Source organism: Coregonus lavaretus (assembly GCF_964263955.1).
Source record: "Coregonus lavaretus genome assembly, chromosome: 19".
NCBI lineage: Eukaryota > Metazoa > Chordata > Actinopteri > Salmoniformes > Salmonidae > Coregonus > Coregonus lavaretus.
The window spans coordinates 13,364,209-13,384,793 of record NC_140006.1 but is presented as its reverse complement, the minus strand read 5'-3'; the positions used below and the strand labels follow the sequence as shown (position 1 = coordinate 13,384,793).

The 20,585-nt window shown below is 46.8% G+C and overlaps 1 protein-coding gene across 1 annotated transcript; it reads left to right on the top strand.

Annotated features, from left to right (window-relative positions):
* Positions 1–1,853: 1,853 nt before the first annotated feature.
* On the top strand, positions 1,854–16,904 carry LOC311146833 (uncharacterized protein). Its single transcript, XM_084183429.1, has 11 exons — positions 1,854–1,882; positions 9,859–9,939; positions 10,554–10,630; positions 12,478–12,662; positions 12,751–12,865; positions 12,951–13,050; positions 13,281–13,647; positions 13,751–13,889; positions 14,045–14,156; positions 14,659–14,734; positions 14,848–16,904. Exons 3-11 carry the CDS (start codon positions 10,561–10,563, stop codon positions 14,935–14,937), a joined length of 1,254 nt encoding a protein of 417 aa, XP_084039555.1. The 5' UTR covers positions 1,854–1,882; positions 9,859–9,939; positions 10,554–10,560; the 3' UTR covers positions 14,938–16,904.
* Positions 16,905–20,585: the final 3,681 nt, after the last annotated feature.

Genomic DNA, 20,585 nt, shown 5'->3' with positions numbered 1-20,585 from the left:
CAAGGGCAGGGGATACTTGTTCTTGACCGTGATATCATTCAACCCCCGATAATCAATACACGGTCGAAGAGAGCCATCCTTCTTACCCACAAAGAAGAATCCTGCCCCCAGGGGTGATGACGAGGGACGAATGAGACCAGCAGCTAGGGACTCCTTGATGTAGGTCTCCAAAGCCTCACGTTCAGGTCGGGAGATGCCGTATAACCGTCCCTTGGGATAGACAGCTCCAGGGAACAGGTTTATGGCACAATCATATGGTCGGTGGGGAGGGAGTGACAGAGCCCTCTGCTTACTGAACATTTCCCCCAAATTGTGATATGTCTCAGGAACCAGGGACAAATCTGGGGGTTTAGCCTCAATCACCTGACTGGGAACAGAATGGGAACAGGCAGTCTTGAGGCAGTTAGCATGACAATCAAGGCTCCAACTAGTTACCTTGCCAGTCACCCAATCGAACGTGGGATTGTGTTCTTTCAGCCAGGGGTATCCAAGGACCAGAGGAACATGGGAAGAAGGCAGAATGAAGAATGAGATCACCTCAGAATGATTCCCTGACAACAGCATCTTAACCGGTTCAGTCCTCATCGTGATACGTGCCAGACTACTGCCGTTCAGAGTGGTAGCTTCAATGGCTTCCGGTAATCGCTCCTTGGAAAGCCCCAGCTGTTCCACCACTTCGGCATCAATAAAGCTTCCATCGGCACCTGAATCGACGAAAGCGTTAATCGCTAAACTCTGATTCCTGTTCATGAGGGTAGCCGGGAAACGGGGTCTGACAGAGGTATTGAGAGGTTGAAACTGGCTCGCTAAAAGTCCTCCCAACTTTAGCGAGCCGAGCAGTTTGACGACCGCCGGGAACAAGTGGAGATGTAATGTCCTGAACTACCACAGTAGAGGCAGCAGTTGGTCTTACGTCTATGTTGGCGCTCCTCCTTGGTTAACCCGTGCCGCCCCACTTGCATGGGTTCAGAATCTGGAGGCAGGACCTCTCCACTAATCCTGTGTGGTGGACAATGATCGACGTATTCTGGTCCACCCCCTGACCCGACTGGGAACTGAGAAGCTGATTGATTGGACGGGCCCCATTGCTTCTCCCTCCTTCTCTCTCGAACTCTGTTATCCACCCGAATAGACAAGGCTACCAAGCTGTCCAGGTCACTAGGCTCCGGATAGGAGATGAACTCATCCTTGAGCTGCTCCGACAGCCCCTGGTAAAAGGCCGCTTGCAGAGACTCCTCATTCCACCCACTCTCCACAGCCAAAGTCCTGAACTCGATCACAAAGTCGGCAACGCTGCGAGTTCCTTGGCGAAGCGAAAACAGGCGCCTAGCTGCGTCCATACCTCGGACGGGATGGTCAAATAGCTTCCTCATCTCGGCCGTGAACTCCTGGTATGAAGCCATGCAGGTGTCCTGTCGTTCCCAAACGGCTGAAGCCCACTCCAGAGCTCGACCATGCAGCAACTCAATGACAAAGGCTATCCTAGCCTTGTCTGTGGCATAAGAGTGGGGCTGTAGATCGAACACTAATCCACACTGCATAAGGAAAGAACGGCATCTTCCCAACTCCCCCTCATATTTATCAGGCGTCGGAACCTTGGGCTCACGGAAGGGCACAGCTCCAGAAGCGGCAGGCGAGATGGGTGAAACCGGTCGTGGATTCTCCACCGGCAAACTGAGCTGAGCCTGGATCTTCGTCAGACTGGTAGAAAAGTTCAGAACGGACAATGCTATCTCCTGTAGTGCCGTGCTATGTTGTCCCAACATCTTCTCCTGATGGGTAATGGCATGGCGAACAGAGTCCAGGTCCGCTGGGTTCATTTCTGGCCGGATCGTTCTGTCACGGTTTACTAAGCCAGAACCCAGAAGCAGACCAGGACAAGGTGAGTTGAAACGAAGGTGAGTATTTATTTAACATATTCAAAAAACCGATGTAGAATAATCCAGGGGACAGAGCGGGCGGCGGAGATGAGTTGGTGGAGGTGCAGTGGCAGATCCAAGAATGGCTCGGCAGCCACCGACAACCAGGCAGGGGTTGGGTGAAGGTTCCGGGAGATTGACTGCAGATAGAAACAAAACGGAGGTAAGTACACGGCAAGCCAACAAGGTGCAAAACAACAAAACTAACGCTAGAAACCCCAAGGCTGATACACTGACAAACATACTGTTCATGGCTAACGATCCGGCAGGGAATGGATGTCAGGTCAGGGCTTAAGAAGGGTGATGGTCAGGACCAGGTGTGCAGACCGCTGATGAGATGCAGGTGCGGTTAATCGGGAGATCTCCCGCCTAGCAACGTCGCCCGGCAACCAGGCCGGGAGCGTTCACGAACCCTCAGGAAACTGGAGATTCTGAGCAGAAAAATGGCAACACAGGCAGGAACCGACTCAGGATGCAGGGTTCATGACAAAAGCGTTCGTTAGTACTACTACATTATGTTTTACGATGTTCCATCTTTTCATGCCAACATTTATTAATATTTGTATAGTTATGTGGTAGTACAGTATTTTCAAGCAATAACAGGTTAGTGTAGTGTCTTGAATGTATAAAGTGTATGAATTTGTAAATTGTCACTATTTGCATATACACTGCTCAAAAAAATAAAGGGAACACTTAAACAACACAATGTAACTCCAAGTCAATCACACTTCTGTGAAATCAAACTGTCCACTTAGGAAGCAACACTGATTGACAAAACATTTCACATGCTGTTGTGCAAATGAAATAGACAACAGGTGGAAATTATAGACAATTAGCAAGACACCCCCAATAAAGGAGTGGTTTTGCAGTTGGTGACCACAGACCACTTCTCAGTTCCTATGCTTCCTGGCTGATGTTTTGGTCACTTTTGAATGTGACAGACGTGACAGAGTCTGGAGACGCCGTGGAGAACGTTCTGCTGCCTGCAACATCCTCCAGCATGACCGGTTTGGCGGTGGGTCAGTCATGGTGTGGGGTGGCATTTCTTTGGGGGGCCGCACAGCCCTCCATGTGCTCGCCAGAGGTAGCCTGACTGCCATTAGGTACCGAGATGAGATCCTCAGACCCCTTGTGAGACCATATGCTGGTGCGGTTGGCCCTGGGTTCCTCCTAATGCAAGACAATGCTAGACCTCATGTGGCTGGAGTGTGTCAGCAGTTCCTGTAAGAGGAAGGCATTGATGCTATGGACTGGCCCGCCCGTTCCCCAGACCTGAATCCAATTGAGCACATCTGGGACATCATGTCTCACTCCATCCACCAACGCCACGTTGCACCACAGACTGTCCAGGAGTTGGCGGATGCTTTAGTCCAGGTCTGGGAGGAGATCCCTCAGGAGACCATCCGCCACCTCATCAGGAGCATGCCCAGGCGTTGTAGGGAGGTCATACAGGCACGTGGAGGCCACACACACTACTGAGCCTAATTTTGACTTGTTTTAAGGACATTACATCAAAGTTGGATCAGCCTGTAGTGTGGTTTTCCACTTTAATTTTGAGGGTGACTCCAAATCCAGACCTCCATGGGTTGATACATTTGATTTCCATTGATAATTTTTGTGTGATTTTGTTGTCAGCACATTCAACTATGTAAAGAAAAAAAGTATACAAAATATTATTTCATTCATTCAGATCTAGGATGTGTTATTTTAGTGTTCCCTTAATTTTTTTGAGCAGTGTATTTATGTTAATGTACTTCTTTACCTGCAGAGACAGTGTGGCTAAACAACTGGGTAAACAACTGTGTTGCCAGCTTCACTATGATGAGTGTGATTAGAAGGAGTCAACAAATAGCGACAACAAAATACAGGCATAGGGGAATAATCTACCCCGGCAATACAAGGTACGAGTAGCTCCACCGAGCCACACTTAACTCACATAAAACAATCACCCACAAGGACAAGGGGGCAGAGGGAACACTTATACATGGACTAATGAGGGGATAAGAACCAGGTGTGTGTAAAGACAAATGGAATGATGATATATGGAGCGGCAGTGGCTAGTAAGCCGGTGACGACGAACGCCGAAGCCTGCCTTAACAAGGAGGGGAGGCAGCCTCGGCGGAAGCCGTGACAGAACCCCCCCCCCTTGACACGCAGCTCCAGCCTCGGGGACGGCCAGGAGGACACGGAGCAGGGCGAGCCGGATGGCGACGGTGGAAATCACGCAACAGGGAGGGATTGAGGATATCCCTCACCGGGACCCATCACCGTTCCTCCGGACCGTACTACTGAAGGCCACCCACCCGACGCCTCAAATCCAGGATGGAACTGACAGAGTACGCCGGGGCCCCCTCGATGTCCAGAGGAGGTGGTGGGACCTCCCGCACCTCAGACGCCTGGAGCGGACCAGTCACCACCAGCCTGAAGAGAGACACATGAAACGAGGGGTTAATACGGTAATCAGGGGGAAGTAATGACCTATAAGTGACCTTGTTGATTCTCCTCAGGACTTTGAACGGCCCCACAAACCGCGGGGTCGGCTTCCGGCAGGGCAGGCGGAGGGGCAGATTTCGGGCGAGAGCCAGACCCGATCCCGCGGTACGAAGACCGGGGCCTCACTGCGGTGGTGGTCAGCGTTGGCCTTCTGATGACGCACGGCGCGTTGGAGGTGAACGTGGGCAGCGTCCCACGTCTCCTCCGCACGCTGAAACCAGTCATCCACCGCAGGAGCCTCGGTCTGGCTCTGGTGCCACGGTGTATAGCCTTGGACTTCACGTTACGTTGGTTTGTTGTTTTGGTTTGTGTTTATTATTTAATAAACATGTTCACATCGCACGCTGCACCTTGGTCTGACCCGTCTCTCAACGATCGTGACAGAGTGACCTTTTATTGTCCCCCGCACAAGGTGCAACTGTGTAATGATCATGCTGTTTAATCAGCTTCTTGATATGCCACACCTGTCAGGTGGATGGATTGTCTTGGCAAAGGAGAAATGATCACTAACAGTGATGTAAACAAAATTGTGCACAGAATATGAGAGAAATAAGCTTTTTGTGCGTATGGAAAATGTCTGGGATCTTTTATTTCAGCTCTTGAAACATGGGACCAATACTTGACATGTTGAGTTTATATTTTTAATCAGTGTAGATACTAAGCCTAATACCTTAGGCCTTGCTGTAGGCCTATGTCACGATCGTCTGAGGAAGCGGACCAATACGCAGCGCGTGGAGTGAACATGATGACTTTATTAAATAAAAGCAACCACGAAAACAACAAACAAATGACGATAGTGAAGTCCTACAGTGACTATGACTGAACCTGGAACAAAAACCCACAATGCCCACAGGAAAACATTCAGATTAAATATGGCTCCCAATCAGAGATAACGAGCCGACAGCTGACACTCGTTACCTCCGATTGGGAGTCACACGACACCACAATTAACACACCCAAAACACAACCAACCGAATACACCCTTACAACCAACCCCACAACAAATACCCAACAAAACAAATACACCCTGGCTCAAATCCAAAAGTCCCGGAGCCAGAGTGTTACAGCCTACTTGTATTGAATTAAAAACAAGCATTGTTCATACCCAAATCAAAGTTGATTGCTCGTGTTGTTGTAGAAAATTGTCCATATACTTATTAAACAACCAAAGTACTTCCAGAGTTTTTGTAGAATCAAGATAGACTTTATTACACAAGCAATAGAGCCGAGCTGGTCTGCAGAGCAACTAACTTTCCAACACTCAGCCCTCAGGTTATATACAGTTCTATTCCTGCTCATTTTACATACTTTTTAGCTTAATTCCTCCCTGTTTAGTTCCTGTCACGATCGTCGGGAACAGAGGACCAAGGCGCAGCGTTGAAGGCGTACATGCTTTTTTATTAAATGATATACACGAACAAAAACAACAAACGATAACGTGACGTCCAAAGGTGCAAAACACAAACCTATACAGGAACACGGAACAAGATCCCACAAACACTGTGGGAAAACTGGCTGCTTAAGTATGGTTCCCAATCAGAGACAACAAGCAACAGCTGAATCACGTTGCCTCTGATTGAGAACCACACTGGCCAACATAGAAACACAATACTAGAATAGATGAAAAACTCACACCCTGGCTCAACATACTAGAGTCCCCAGAGCCAGGGCGTGACAGTACCCCCCCCCCCCCCCCCCCCCCAAAGGCGCGGACTCCGGCCGCGCCAACCAAAACCCACAGGGGAGGGACCGGGTGGGCACTCCGCCTAGGCGGCGGATCCGGCTCCGGGCCTGTTCCCCACTCCAACCCCCCAAAGTACCCCTGGTCCGGTCTGGCCCCGCTGACTGGAGCTGGACTGCACACTGGTGGAGCGGATTGCTCTAGCTCCGGCGTGAAGCAGCTGACCGGTGCCGGACCAGGCACCGGTTGAACAGGCACGGGCCGTGCCGGACTGACGATGCACACCACTGGCTTGGTGTGGGGAGCAGGAACGGGCCGAGCCGGGCTGACGAAACGCACCACTGGCTTGGTATGGGGAGCAGGAACGGGCCGGGCTGACGAAACGCACCACTGACTTGGTGCGGGGAGCAGGGACGGGCCGGACCGGGCTGACGAAGCGCACCACTGCCTTGGTGTGGGGAGCAGGGACGGGCCGAGCCAGGCTGACGAAACGCACCACTAACTTGGTGCGGGGAGCAGGAGCGGGCCGGACCGGGCTGACGAAGCGCACCACTGACTTGGTGCGGAGAGCAGGGACGGGCCGGACCGGGCTGACGAAGCGCACCACTGCCTTGGTGCGGAGAGCAGGGACGGGCCTGACGAAGCGCACCACTGACTTGGTGCGGAGAGCAGGGATGGACCGGGCCGGACTGGCGACGCGCACCATTGGCTTGGTGCGGGGAGCAGGAACAGGCCGGGCCGGGCTGGCGACGCGCACCATAGGCTTGGTGCGGGGTGCAGGAACAGGCCGGACTGGGCTGGCGACGCGCACCACAGGCTCAGTGCAAGGGACAGGAACAGGCCGGACCGTACTGGGGACACACACCACTGGCCCTACGCGGGGATCAGGAACGGGCCGGACCGGACTGGTAACACACCCCAGTACCTCTCGCCGTGCCTCTCCACTTTCCTTCCCCTTTGTGACCAGTGGCCCCCGTAACCTGGCGGCCTCTTCTGCCAACCCGCTGGACCGCTCTATCGCGGCCTCCTGCTTCCCCGTCGTCCACGGCGTGAGCCCCCCCGTAAAAAATTTCTGGGCGTCTCTCCTACCCGTGGACCAGGTCTCCAAGTCTCTCGCCAGCCTTTCGCCCTTCTGCTTCCAAGTCCAGCCCTTCTCTTGCTCACACGGCTTGACCCAGTCGAGGAGGCGATGGAGATCCGCTAGAGACTCCCCTGGCGATGGCTCCTGGACCCGCTGCTTGGTCCAGTCTTGGTGGGATCTTCTGTCACGATCGTCGGGAACAGAGGACCAAGGCGCAGCGTTGAAGGTGTACATGCTTTTTTATTAAATGATATACAAGAACAAAAACAACAAACGATAACGTGACGTCCAAAGGTGCACACCACAAACCCATACAGGAACACGGAACAAGATCCCACAAACACTGTGGGAAAACTGTCTGCTTAAGTATGGTTCCCAATCAGAGACAACAAGCAACAGCTGAATCACGTTGCCTCTGATTGAGAACCACACTGGCCAACATAGAAACACAATACTAGAATAGATGAAAAACTCACACCCTGGCTCAACATACTAGAGTCCCCAGAGCCAGGACGTGACAGTTCCTCCGTTATTGTTTCCAGTGGTCACCGTTTGACCGCTCCGACCGACTTCCTTATTTTATAATAGTGGCGAAATCTGACTTCACTTCCTTCTATATTCAGTTTCTGGAAACAATAGTGGCAAGCCCTGTCATGTAAAAATAACAGAGCCATTTCCTGGCTCTGCTCTGTTTATTCTTAAACATATCAATCGATACTTAAACATGGTTTAAACATGGCAGGTCCATTTTCTGAGCCATAATCAATTCTCAACCATATACAGTTTCTCATGCATAGTGTACAGTTCCCACACATAGTAGGTCCATTCCCATGTGATGAACTATGTTTAATTTTATAGTCTGAAAAGATGTAACTATGTTTAACATATAGTTTAACATATAGTCTACTGAAAATCCCCAATAGTATACACAGATTTTTTGATGTTATTGCAGGTGCAGCGAAATGCTTGTGTTTCTAGCACCAACAGTGCAGTAATAATACCTAGAAAACAATACAAAACAATACGCACATAATCCAAAATTCGAGATCTGACTGAATTTCCATAACGTCCTTTTGTACCCTTCTTTCTCCCTTTTTTGAAGTAGCTGCCAGCCACTGACGTGAGATAGTTGGATAGGTGAAAGCAAAGGGCTACATAGGCTACAGTATGGATCTTGGTGAAAGAATAGCTTTCATAGGTCCTGTCAAGTCAGAGCAGTTAGTAGGCTAGGCCTACTTCCAGTAGTGGTGCGTGGGTAAAATCATTGGGGAAGCCAATCCAGGAAAAAAAGTTGTGATAATTATGTTGTTTGCTCTATAACCTGTTAGTTCATATACCTTGCCACCGAGATATATAGGCCTAAGGCCGAGACAATAAGAAGATTGGCAGAATAAATTCAACCACACCTTTGTTTCATCACAAAACCAGAGAGCAACATCTGTCCGTTGAAGTCCACAAAGCATTTTGCATGTAACAAACAGTTACTTGACCTACAGCATGGTCAAGCAATTTAATGTTTACAAAATTTTTGGACTACTACACAACCATTGATTTAGAACCACGAAGAGTTACCACAAGTCAAAAAGAAAACAGGAGCTGCCTCCACTATTCCAGCGTCATTTCAACTTCAACATTTCAACATAATCAAATCACCTATGATTAGTTTAATACGGTGACAACTAAAATATACCCAAAACTATTTAGTCCAATCAACGTAAGCTAATTATGATGTGGCTGACAGGTGTGGCATATCAAGAGGTAGCCCTTTGCTTTCACATGTTATAGAGAAACACCAATGACATCCTCCTCTCTTTCATGTTGCCGAAACGGTCTATGACTCTGTTATACAGTACACGCTTTTAGTTTTTGTTGTCCTAGGCTACCTGGCTAAAATGCTTGCTTGCTAGCCTAACTTCCTTTCATGGGCAACGATGCGCCAGGCCAGCTACTACATCTAGCTACATATTGAACTTCCATCCTCTCAGGCCAGGGGCACAATGTATTAATTTATGGTTGGATCAGAATTGCCGTTTATAATCATTGGCCAGTACAGAGAACAAAGTAAAACCAGAAGTCCAAATACCTATCTCCATCCATGGCTAATTTAGCAAAGGGATGATTTTAGCTAGCTAGCTAATTTATGTTTTTTCTGTAAATTACGTTCTGCTTTTGATGTGATGTGATTATTGTTAAGCCAAATCCAAACTGGCTTCCCTTGACACTTTTATTTGGGTGCGCCAGAACCATTCACAGTTGAGCTCACTCAGTTTAGCTCAACGCTAATTGGCTATTATTATTTTATTTAAATTATCTAGGGAGGCCAAATGCTCACTGGCTTCCCTTGCATTGAATGCTATGGGCAGCAACAATGTCATACTCTTTTTGACCAGACAGCATCAGATAGACGGGCTACACATACTGAGAAGAGGGGCGCTGTTTGCTCGCTCAGATGCTTTCTCCCGTGAGATACATTCAGCCTCTTGAAGGGAAATGATGAAACACAGCGCCCCTGGTACATTTCTGGGGGAAGCCTGGCTTCTCTTGACACCAACGAGTACAAGCCACTGCCTACTTCGAGGAGAGGAAGAAAGGATGTGTTGTGGATGAGTTCGAACAGGCCCTGAGTTGTAGTTTCCTGTCTGTCATCCTTCCAGTAATGAGTAACGTCACGTTTCCCTCCCCAGGCAGTCACAGTGTGTGCTCTTTCTGCTGACACTAGACGGCATCAAGACCAAACCAAGGAAGACACTCAGTGAAACACAACGGTATTTTACTTTTATCATGATATAATGACACCATCATTCTAACCTCTATCCTACCTCTTTATTAACACTTAAGCCTAACACGTTTTGTGCTGTTTTGAACTTTTGATATGTCCAATGTTAAGGGGACAATTTAGTGTTTGTGTTTCTCAGCTATCTAAAACCATGAATATATACTCAAGTTTCTCCTAGACACTGATCCAAGGTCAGTCTGGTTTGTACTGGATAGGGTAAGGATTTGATGTAGTTAAGCTGGTTCTAGATCTATACCTCAGAAAAACATCTACCAGAAAATATAAAGCTCATGGAATGACATGATTAAAGAACGACTCCAGGCGACACTCTAAAACCTGATAAAAAGTATGTAGAAATAAGTAAAAAATGTGCGTCCCTCTGTTGAATTTTGAAGTCCTGATGTGCCTTGAGTTGTTACCCATCACTAATGTAGGAGGACAGATCATATAAGCTCATCAGGTCTGAGTGAGGATGCTGAAGTGGTCAGGTTTTTACCATGGTGTTATATCTGTGTGTGTGTGTGTGTGTGTGTGTGTGTGTGTGTGTGTGTGTGTGTGTGTGTGTGTGTGTGTGTGTGTGTGTGTGTGTTTCCCCCCTCACAGGTTTGCAATGGTGCTATATCCGCTGGGCCTCTGGGTCTGTGCCGTCATGCTGCATGCCCTTGGGAGAGCAGAGAAAGGTGAGTGATGAGAATGTGTGTTTTATGTGTATCATCCTTACATGTTTTTACCCTGCAGTGTTGGGGAGTAGTGAACTACATTTAGTTCAACTAGTAATTGAACTACATTTTGCAGTAGCTTGGTGGAAGTTGAATTACAATAAATTACAATCATGGTAGTGTTTTCAGTAGTTCATTACTTTTTTGCCATGTAGTGGTGTAGCTAACTACTGGAACTACACACTACCTTGTTTGCAAAAAGAACAGAAAATATGTGTGAAATAGGCAAGAATGTCCTTCCTTTTTCGGGTTCAGACCTTTTTTAAAATTTTTAAATTATTTTTTTTTTAGTCATTTTAGCAGATGCTCTTATCCAGAGCGACTTACAGATAGTGAGTGCATACATAATTTTTTTATTTCATACTGGCCCCCCGTGGGAATCGAACCCACAACCCTGGCGTCGCAAACACCATGCTCTACCAACATCCCTGCCGGCCATTCCCTCCCCTACCCTGGGCCAATTGTGCGCCACCCCATAGGTCTCCCAGTCACGGCCGGCTACGACAGAGCTGCCTAATTCTCACTTGAAACATAGTTTTTGTCTTGATTAATAATAGGCTAAATTACACATTTCCCTGTGTTGTACATATATTTCCACACTATGAGTTTGAAATAATACTGTGAAATTGTGAAAATTATGATAATACCCTTTTAATTTAAGAGCAGTTAGAAAAGACCGCCTGAAATTTCAGCCTGTTTTGGTGGGATGGGGTTTTGGTCTGTCTGGTGACATCAACATGCATTCAATTAGTTAATAGACCAATAAGAAAGAGAGTTCCAAACCTCTCTCCCAATAAGAGCTAGTTTTCAGTTTTCCCCTCCCCACTCAGACCACTCCCAGACAGTCCTAGCAAAATTATTTATTGAGAAATTGCTCTTTGCTAAGAAGCTGTTTTTGTTTATTTTTGACCATTTTAATTGAAAACAATCTCAGTGAAGTACTTAATTGTTACCCAGAAAATATTTGATTTTTTTTATATATTTTTTTTATGGCTGCATATTGAACCTTTAACAACTGTTTTTCCTATTTCTTGTCTGATGACATTTTAGATATGATAACTTTTCCCAAAGTAGCTTGGATGTAGTGAACTACTTTTTCAAAGTAGCTTTAGTTAAGTAAACTGCACTGAGTGTATAAAACATTAAGAACACCTTCCTAAAATCCTTCTTTAACGTGTCTCCTCTCCTTCATCTACACTGAAAGAAAGTGGATTTAACAAGTGACATCAATAAGTGATCATAGCTTTCACCTGGTCAGTCTGTCATGTTAATGTTTTGTACAGTCAGTTCTTAAGGGTAGCTTTAATGTAGCCTAACTTCTTCTAGTGTGAAGTAATTGGTCAATTGGTAAACTATCATTTCAGAGTAGCTTCCCCAACACTGTTACCCTGTAGTGTGCTATGTGTACCTGTCACGATCGTTGAGAGACGGGTCAGACCAAGGTGCAGCGTGGGATGCGTACATGTTTATTAAACGAATAAACACTTGACAAAATAACAAAACAACGAAACGTGAAGCTCAAACAGTGGCTACAACACAACAAGCCAAACGCGAGTCAAGATCCCACAACTAAGGTAGGCAACCAGGCTACCTAAGTATGATCCCCAATCAGAGACAACGAGGGACAGCTGCCTCTGATTGGGAATCACACCCGGCCAAACATAGAAATCTCAAACTAGATCTACAACCTAGAAATACAATAACATAGAATTCAACAGAAACTCACACCCTGACCCAACCAACAAGAGTTCTCTCGATCAGGGCGTGACAGTACCTTACTGAGCTCTATTTCTGTGTCTGTCTGACAGTAACTCAAACGACTGAGCCAAGTTTCTCTGGGAGCACAGAAGGGTTGAAGACTGGGACAGTTACTATAGGGCCGGACGAGACCCAAAGCCCTGATACACACAGACACCAGAGCCTAGAACCAGACCTGAACCAAGAACGGCCTCCCTTGGACCTCTGTAAGGATGATGAGCTATTTAACGGAGAGGTGAGATCATTGTGATAATCTGTGGTCCCTGTGATGGCCCTGTCTCAAACCATTTTAGATGTATAATCTCTCCCTCTCTCTCCACCAGATGCACCAGAAAATATACCAGAGGGATCCTCATGGTGTTATGCAGCTGGTTAAGAGCGAGGACTACGAAGAGACTGACATTGTCACCAGCATTGACCCCTTCAAACTATCATACAGTAAGACAAACGCACAAAGACACAAACACACACTCACACAATTGCACACGCATGCACGCTCACTGAACCCTATCTGTAACGTTAGGTGGACTGGCCTGCTGTCTTATCTACCCAACCAATCAACTCAACTGCTCCTGGAAATTCCATGGTCTCCCTAATGACAGCCAATACTCTTCCTATGTCTCGTAAGCACCTCCGAACAATATCCAAGACACACAGAAAATGAAAGGCTTAGCAACAACATTGTTTCATGCAATATTAATAGTACAAGCTTGTCAATTCATAGGTTATTACTGTGAAATTACCATTTTACAGTACAATAAAATGCTAATCTAATTTTAGTACGAAACCCACCCTCAACCCGGACAGCACACAGTCTGCTTTAAGCGCTGCTGTGTGTGTGTTTGAATATCAGTGCGTGTAGGAAAACTGAGAGGATCTCCAGTGTGGACTGTGTCTCTGAGGTGATGGGAGGCCAGGGAGCCCAGGGATGGACTGGTAACGCTGGCGGTGTGGTTCGGGACGTGTCTGCTGGCTGCCAAGGCAGTGTGGATGACAGCGTCACCTCTTTGATCCTGACTTTCAACGTGTCACTCCCTGACGTGTGGTGCATCTACATCCTTAAAAACGACACCAGAGATATTGAAGTACTGCGCCCACCCCCCAACATCACTGCCTGGGTCAGAGAGGAGGGTCTGCTGGTGCAGTGGGATCTCCCGTCCAGCCGGTCTAAGACCACCACCACCAGCTGCTTCCACTACCAGCTACAGATCAATGACCTGGTAATACTATACCAGAGAGAGTTGTGTTGTCTAACTTGTCTTGTGTGTGTGTTCAGTGGTGGCCCTGTTTATTAAGAGGCTATTTGTATATGTGTATTGTAAGCTGAGGAGCTTTAAGGCGGGACTGACATACACTGAGACCAACCTGGACCGCACACAATCATACGATGTGAAGATGAGGGTGAGGAAGAGTCTTAACTGCAGAGGATCTCAACACTGGAGCAGCTGGAGCAACACCATCAGTGAGTCTGCCTTCATCAATATTATAATCATATCTGCTTGTAAAACTGAAACAATAAAACGTAATAATGCCAACTGGATGCTTTACAGCGGTAAAAAAAACATAATTTGCTTTCTTTTCTTTCGTTTATGTTTACACCGCTGTGTGCGTGTTCAGCCGTGGCCCTGTCTGAATCACCCAATCAGCTGAACTCTCTGGTGGTCGTTGGTGTCACTCTGGGGATACCCATGATCCTCCTTGCTCTGCTGCTGCTGATCCGACTCCAGAGGTATTTTGTTGGGTTCATGGAATTTCATGGAGAGGGAGGAAGAGAGAAATGGAGGGATGAAGAGAGAAAGAAATGGAGAGAGAGAGGGAGGAACCAAATAGAAACACAGAGAAATTGAGAAAAAGAGAGAAGGAAACCGAGAGAGAAAGGGAGTGACCAGAGAGAAACAGAACATTTACAAAAAAGACAGACAGACACACAGAGAAAGATACACAGAGAGATGAGACAAGTGTTGAGGTGTTAGATTTTAGCGTCTGTCCACAGACCACACACATTTTCACAGTGAAACTGAACTTCCTTCCAACGAGAGGTGGAAAACACCCGTTATTCTTAGAAAACAACAGAAAGAGGAACACAAATGCCTGTGTGATTGAACAGTAACTGGCAAGAACAATATGAAAACAGTATACAATATACTGTTTAAATGTAATTATATAATGCTATGGTGTTAGTGGTGTGATTCCCTGGCTACTGACTGACTGACTGTAGTGTGTGTTTTCAGGGAACGTCTGTTTCCCCCCATCCCTGGTCCCCCACTGAAGATGAAACACCTCTTGGAGAGAGACGACCTATTTCAGGTGAATAAACACACGTACAGAGCAGAAACATTTGTTATGTTTACTTGGTGAACTATCATATCATAACCCTTCTCTTGTGGAGCTAACAAAACTTCTCTCTTTCTGGTTTGCAGTTTGTCCCTCAGGCCCTGCCGTCCAAATGTGTTGAGGAGATCACAGTGGTGGAGGAAGCTGAGGAAACACCTGTCAATATGGCCAGTTAGACAAGATGGCCGGTTTAAAGTAGTCTCGTAAATACCAGACAAGCTCGCGGGATCAGGCAGCTTTGCAAGGCTATGTTTAAAGCCCTATCATCCTTAACCGCTAGGCTCGTGGGCCGATCTGTAAGAAGGATCCCCTTAGCCTATCAGAGGTCAAGATGCAGTCATTACCATTTGTTAATACCTATCCAATCCTTTCAGATCTACAAGAAGTAGGACGAGGAGAGAGTGTGCTTGTAGGGCCAGCAGTTTCCTTGGTCTGGTCTGTTGGATTCTAGCTTGAACACTTATTCATGTTACCATATTATAATTTATTGATTACTTTACATGTATAATGAATGTATATGTTGGGGTCAATGGAGGGTGGATAAGAACTAGGTGTATGGAAAGTTAATCAGTGGATCCTATGGTGTGAGGCAAAGGGAAACAGTCTAGTTTCAGTCACTGATAAGGAAGGACAGCCGTGGATTAGGGAGGAGTGAGGAATTCGGCCCGAGGTCAGGTCAGATGAAGTTAGGAGGAACAGTCCTGTCACACACATATACTTGCATGCCCACAAAGGTTCTAGTAGGAGGCGGGGCCATGACTACACCAGTGAGAGGAACCAATTAAGTTCCTAACTAGCAACAGAGATGTGTTGGCTGTCTAGATGTGCAAGGAGGTGACTCCTAGTAGGAGGGTATAAATATAAGTGCTTGTGGAAACATGTTTTAGTCTTTGCAGCTGTTTGACCCAGTGGGGGAATACACTTGGTTTGAGCTTTTCCTAGTCATCTGTTTGAGTTTCTACTCTATTTGTTTAGGTTAATAGTCCGGAAGAATTATTGACCTTGATGGTGTACTCCAAACCATACTTCCTTCAGATTTAAATATAGTCAAAAGTACTGTCAGACTGATTTGTAATACTGTCATAGCCCAAATGAAAAAAGTAAACATTGGCCGTTGATTACATCACTTTTTTGTGACATGGTGGGGTCTCCATTATTTTTCTCATAATATCTTAAAGGGGTCGCGGTCCAAAAAAGTTTGGGAACCCCTGGTGTAACTGAAAGCTACTCCAAAGTAGAAGCTAAGCATATGACATTGACATGCATTGTCCTTATGTGCTTAGCTTCTACTGTGGAGTAGCGTCATCCACAAGAGGCTCTGCGGCCCTCTAGCTGTCTGCTCCCCCAATGGCTGTAGTAATAACCACATGGCAAATTATTTGGACGTTACCAAAAAGTTGGACTTGCAGCCAGCTCTAGGATGAGTCTTAGTGGTTCCAAACTTCTTCCATTTAAGAATAATGGAGGCCACTGTGTTTTTGGGGACCTTCAATGCTGCAGAATTGTTTTGGTACCCTTCCCCAGATCTGTGCCTCGGGACTCTACAGACAATTCCTTCGACCTCATGGCTTGGTTTTTGCTCTGACATGTACTGTCAACGGTGGGATCTTATATAGACAGGTGTGTGCCTTTCCAAATCATGTCCAATCAACTGAATTTACCACAGGTGGACTCTAATCAAGTTGTAGAAACAGCTCAAGGATGATCAATGGAAACAGGATGCACCTGAGCTCAATTTCGAGTCTCAAAGCAAAGGGTCTGAATACTTGTGTAAATAAGGTATATCTGTTTTTTTATTTGTAATACATTTGCAAGAATTTCTAAAAACCTGTTTTCGCTTTGTCATTATGGGGTATTGTGTGTAGATTGAGGATTGTTTTTTTTGTAATCCATTTTAGAATAAGGCTGTAACGTAACAAAATGTGGAAAAGGGGAAGGGTTCTGAGTACTTTCCGAATGCACTGTATATGCCCTTGTCCATAGTCATATCAGCAAGGAATGGATTAAGAAATGAATATGCCATTAATACCAAAAACTTTAAAAAATGACATTTTATTTATTTACAGTATATTTTTATTTAACCTTTTATTTAACCAGGCAAGTGAATTAAGAAATGTCCCAATAAATAATCTCTATTTTTGCATTTAAGCCTCTGTTTTGGATTTGTCCACTTTTTCAACTGTCTCCATCTCTCCAAGTCAATTAAGAACAAATTCTTATTTGCAATGATAGGCTTTTCATTAATCAAATCGTCAACAGTAACATATTCGTTTAACATATAAGTCATATACTGTACATTAGATACACAGAGAGAAAAACATTAGCAGATAGCAGTTGTGTGCACTTATGACAAAAATTGTCCTCATGCACACAAATAAACATGCAAACCCACACACAAACGCACTCTCCTCGTCCTACTTCTTGTAGATCTGAAAGGATTGGATAGGTATTAACAAATGGTAATGACTGCATCTTGCTCTGTGATAGGTTCAGGGAATCCTCATTACTGATCAGCCCACGAGCCTAGGGGTTAAGGATGATAGGGCTTTAAACAGGTAGGCAGGTAGCCTAGCGGTTTGAGCGTTGGGCCAGTAACTGAAAGGTTGCTTTGAATCCCCAAGCCAACAAGGTGAACAATCTATGGATATGCCCTTGAGCAAGGCACTTAACCCTAATTGCTCCAGGGTTACCATTCATAATGGCTGGCTGTGACCCCACTCTCTTAGGGAGAGTGGGATATGCAAAAAACACATTTCCAATTCTCACGTGTGAAATAGGACAAAAATAAGCACCCACCAAATTATATCACACACACTTCAAAGCGTTCCACCATGTGCAACCACATGCCTTGTTGTGGAAGCACAAACGTGCGCTTTTGTAAACAACAAAAGCATTGTCTCATAAAGGCTCAATTAAATGCATGCATACACACAAACAAATCGTCCCACTGTAAGGATGTGTTGGTTTCACATTTCCATATAGGCAGTCTCTGTTGAAAAGATAAAACCGTTAAAATTATATTACAAGCACTGTGTGTGTGGGACGACCTACCGCTCCACAGCCTCTCATCTCTCAGCTGTGTTTTGTCCAGGGGGTGTGTGGTCGGGGGTATGCTGTCAGCAGGGACTATCTGCAGAGGTGTACTTAGTGATTTGGAGGCTGTTATGTTTGCTGTATTGTCTTGCATTTTGGGCTGCTACTTTGTGTACTTGTTGATTGTTAATAAAGTGCAGTTATTCTCACATAAATGTACAGCTCAAAACACTGACTACAAGGCATTGCACGGACAGGTATAACATGGGAGGTATTGCCTTGATAAGTTCCTTTCCTGAGGACGGCTCACCCCTCACAGTTCTAGGTGACTTCAACCTCCCTATGTCTGCCTTTGACTCATTTCTCTCTGCCTCCTTCTTTCCACTCCTCTCCTCTTTTGACCTCACCCTCTCACCGTCCCCCCCTACTCACAAGGCAGGCAATACGCTTGACCTCATCTTTACTAGATGCTGTTCTACTAATCTCACTGCAACTCCCCTCCATGTCTCCGACCACTACTTTGTATCCTTTTCTCTCTCGCTCTCCCCCAACACTACTCACTCTGCCCCTACTCAGATGGTAATGCGCCGTCGCAACCTTCGCTCTCTCTCTCCCGCTACTCTCTCCTCTTCCATCCTATCATCTCTTCCCTCTGCTCAATCCTTCTCCCTCCAATCTCCTGATTCTGCCTCCTCAACCCTCCTCTCCTCCCTTTCTGCATCCTTCGACTCTCTATGTCCCCTATCCTCCCGGCCGGCTCGGTCCTCCCCTCCTGCTCCGTGGCTTGATGACTCATTGCGAGCTCACAGAACAGGGACCCTGGCAGCCGAGCGGAAATGGAGGAAAACTAGACTCCCTGCAGACCTGGCATCTTTTCACTCCCTCCTCTCTACATTTTCTTCATCTGTTTCTGCTGCTAAAGCCACTTTCTACCACTCTAAATTCCAAGCATCTGCCTCTAACCCTAGGAAGCTCTTTGCCACCTTCTCCTCCCTGCTGAGAGCGAGAGTTGCACCCCTCCTCAAAAAACCTACAGTCGATCCCTCCGATGTCAACAACTACAGACCAGTATCCCTTCTTTCTTTTCTCTCCAAAACTCTTGAGCGTGCCGTCTCTAGCCAACTCTCCTGCTATCTCTCTCAGAATGACCTTCTTGATCCAAACCAGTCAGGTTTCAAGACTGGTCATTCAACTGAGACTGCTCTTCTCTGTGTCACGGAGGCTCTCCGCACTGCAAAAGCTAACTCTCTCTCCTCTGCTCTTGTCCTTCTAGACCTGTCTGCTGCCTTTGATACTGTGAACCATCAGATCCTCCTTTCCACCCTCTCCGAGCTGGGCATCTCCGGCGCGGCTCACTCTTGGATTGCGTCCTACCTGACCGGTCGCTCCTACCAAGTGGCGTGGCGAGAATCTGTCTCCGCACCACGTGCTCTCACCACTGGTGTCCCCCAGGGCTCAGTTCTAGGCCCTCTCCTATTCTCGCTATACACCAAGTCACTTGGCTCTGTCATATCCTCACATGGCCTCTCCTATCATTGCTACACAGATGACACACAACTAATCTTCTCCTTTCCCCCTTCAGATAACCAGGTGGCGAATCGCATCTCTGCATGTCTGGGAGACATATCAGTGTGGATGACGGATCACCACCTCAAGCTGAACCTCGGCAAGACGGAGCTGCTCTTCCTCCCCGGGAAGGACTGCCCGTTCCATGATCTCGCCATCACGGTTGACAACTCTGTTGTGTCCTCCTCCCAGAGTGCGAAGAGCCTTGGCGTGACCCTGGACAACACCCTGTCGTTCTCCGCTAACATCAAGGTGGTGACCCGATCCTGTAGGTTCATGCTCTACAACATTCGGAGAGTACGACCCTGCCTTACACAGGAAGCGGCACAGGTCCTAATCCAGGCACTTGTCATCTCCCGTCTGGATTACTGCAACTTGCTGTTGGCTGGGCTCCCTGCCTGTGCCATTAAACCCCTACAACTCATCCAGAATGCCGCAGCCCGTCTGGTGTTCAACCTTCCCAAGTTCTCTCACGTCACCCCGCTCCTCCGCACACTCCACTGGCTTCCAGTTGAAGCTCGCATCTGCTACAAGACCATGGTGCTTGCCTACGGAGCGGTGAGGGGAACGGCACCTCCGTACTTTCAGGCTCTGATCAGTCCCTACACCCAAACGAGGGCATTGCGTTCATCCACCTCTGGCCTGCTGGCCCCCCTACCTCTGCGGAAGCACAGTTCCCGCTCCGCCCAGTCAAAACTGTTCGCTGCTCTGGCATCCCAATGGTGGAACAAGCTCCCTCACGACGCCAGGACAGCGGAGTCACTCACCACCTTCCGGAGACACTTGAAACCCCACCTCTTTAAGGAATACCTGGGATAGGATAAAGTAATCCTTCTACCCCACCTTACCCCACTCCAAAGAAAAAAAAAAAAAAAACATATTGTAAAGTGGTTATCCCACTGGCTATAAGGTGAATGCACCAATTTGTAAGTCGCTCTGGATAAGAGCGTCTGCTAAATGTCGTAAATGTAAATGTAAATGTATTAGTGAGTGTGCAGTGAGTAGTAAGAGTTCAAGTTTATTTTCCATGTGTAATGAATACTTTTGAAATCATATTTATTCGTGTTCTCAGGATAATACAGTGTCACCTGAAGTGTTCATCCTGCAGAGGAGCGTTGGATTCTGTAACTGTGGACGGACGGTATCCTTCTGAACCAGAGAGAGGAAGGATTTACAATCAGTTTCAGTAGGGTCATTTTCACAACATGCTAATATACAGTGGGGA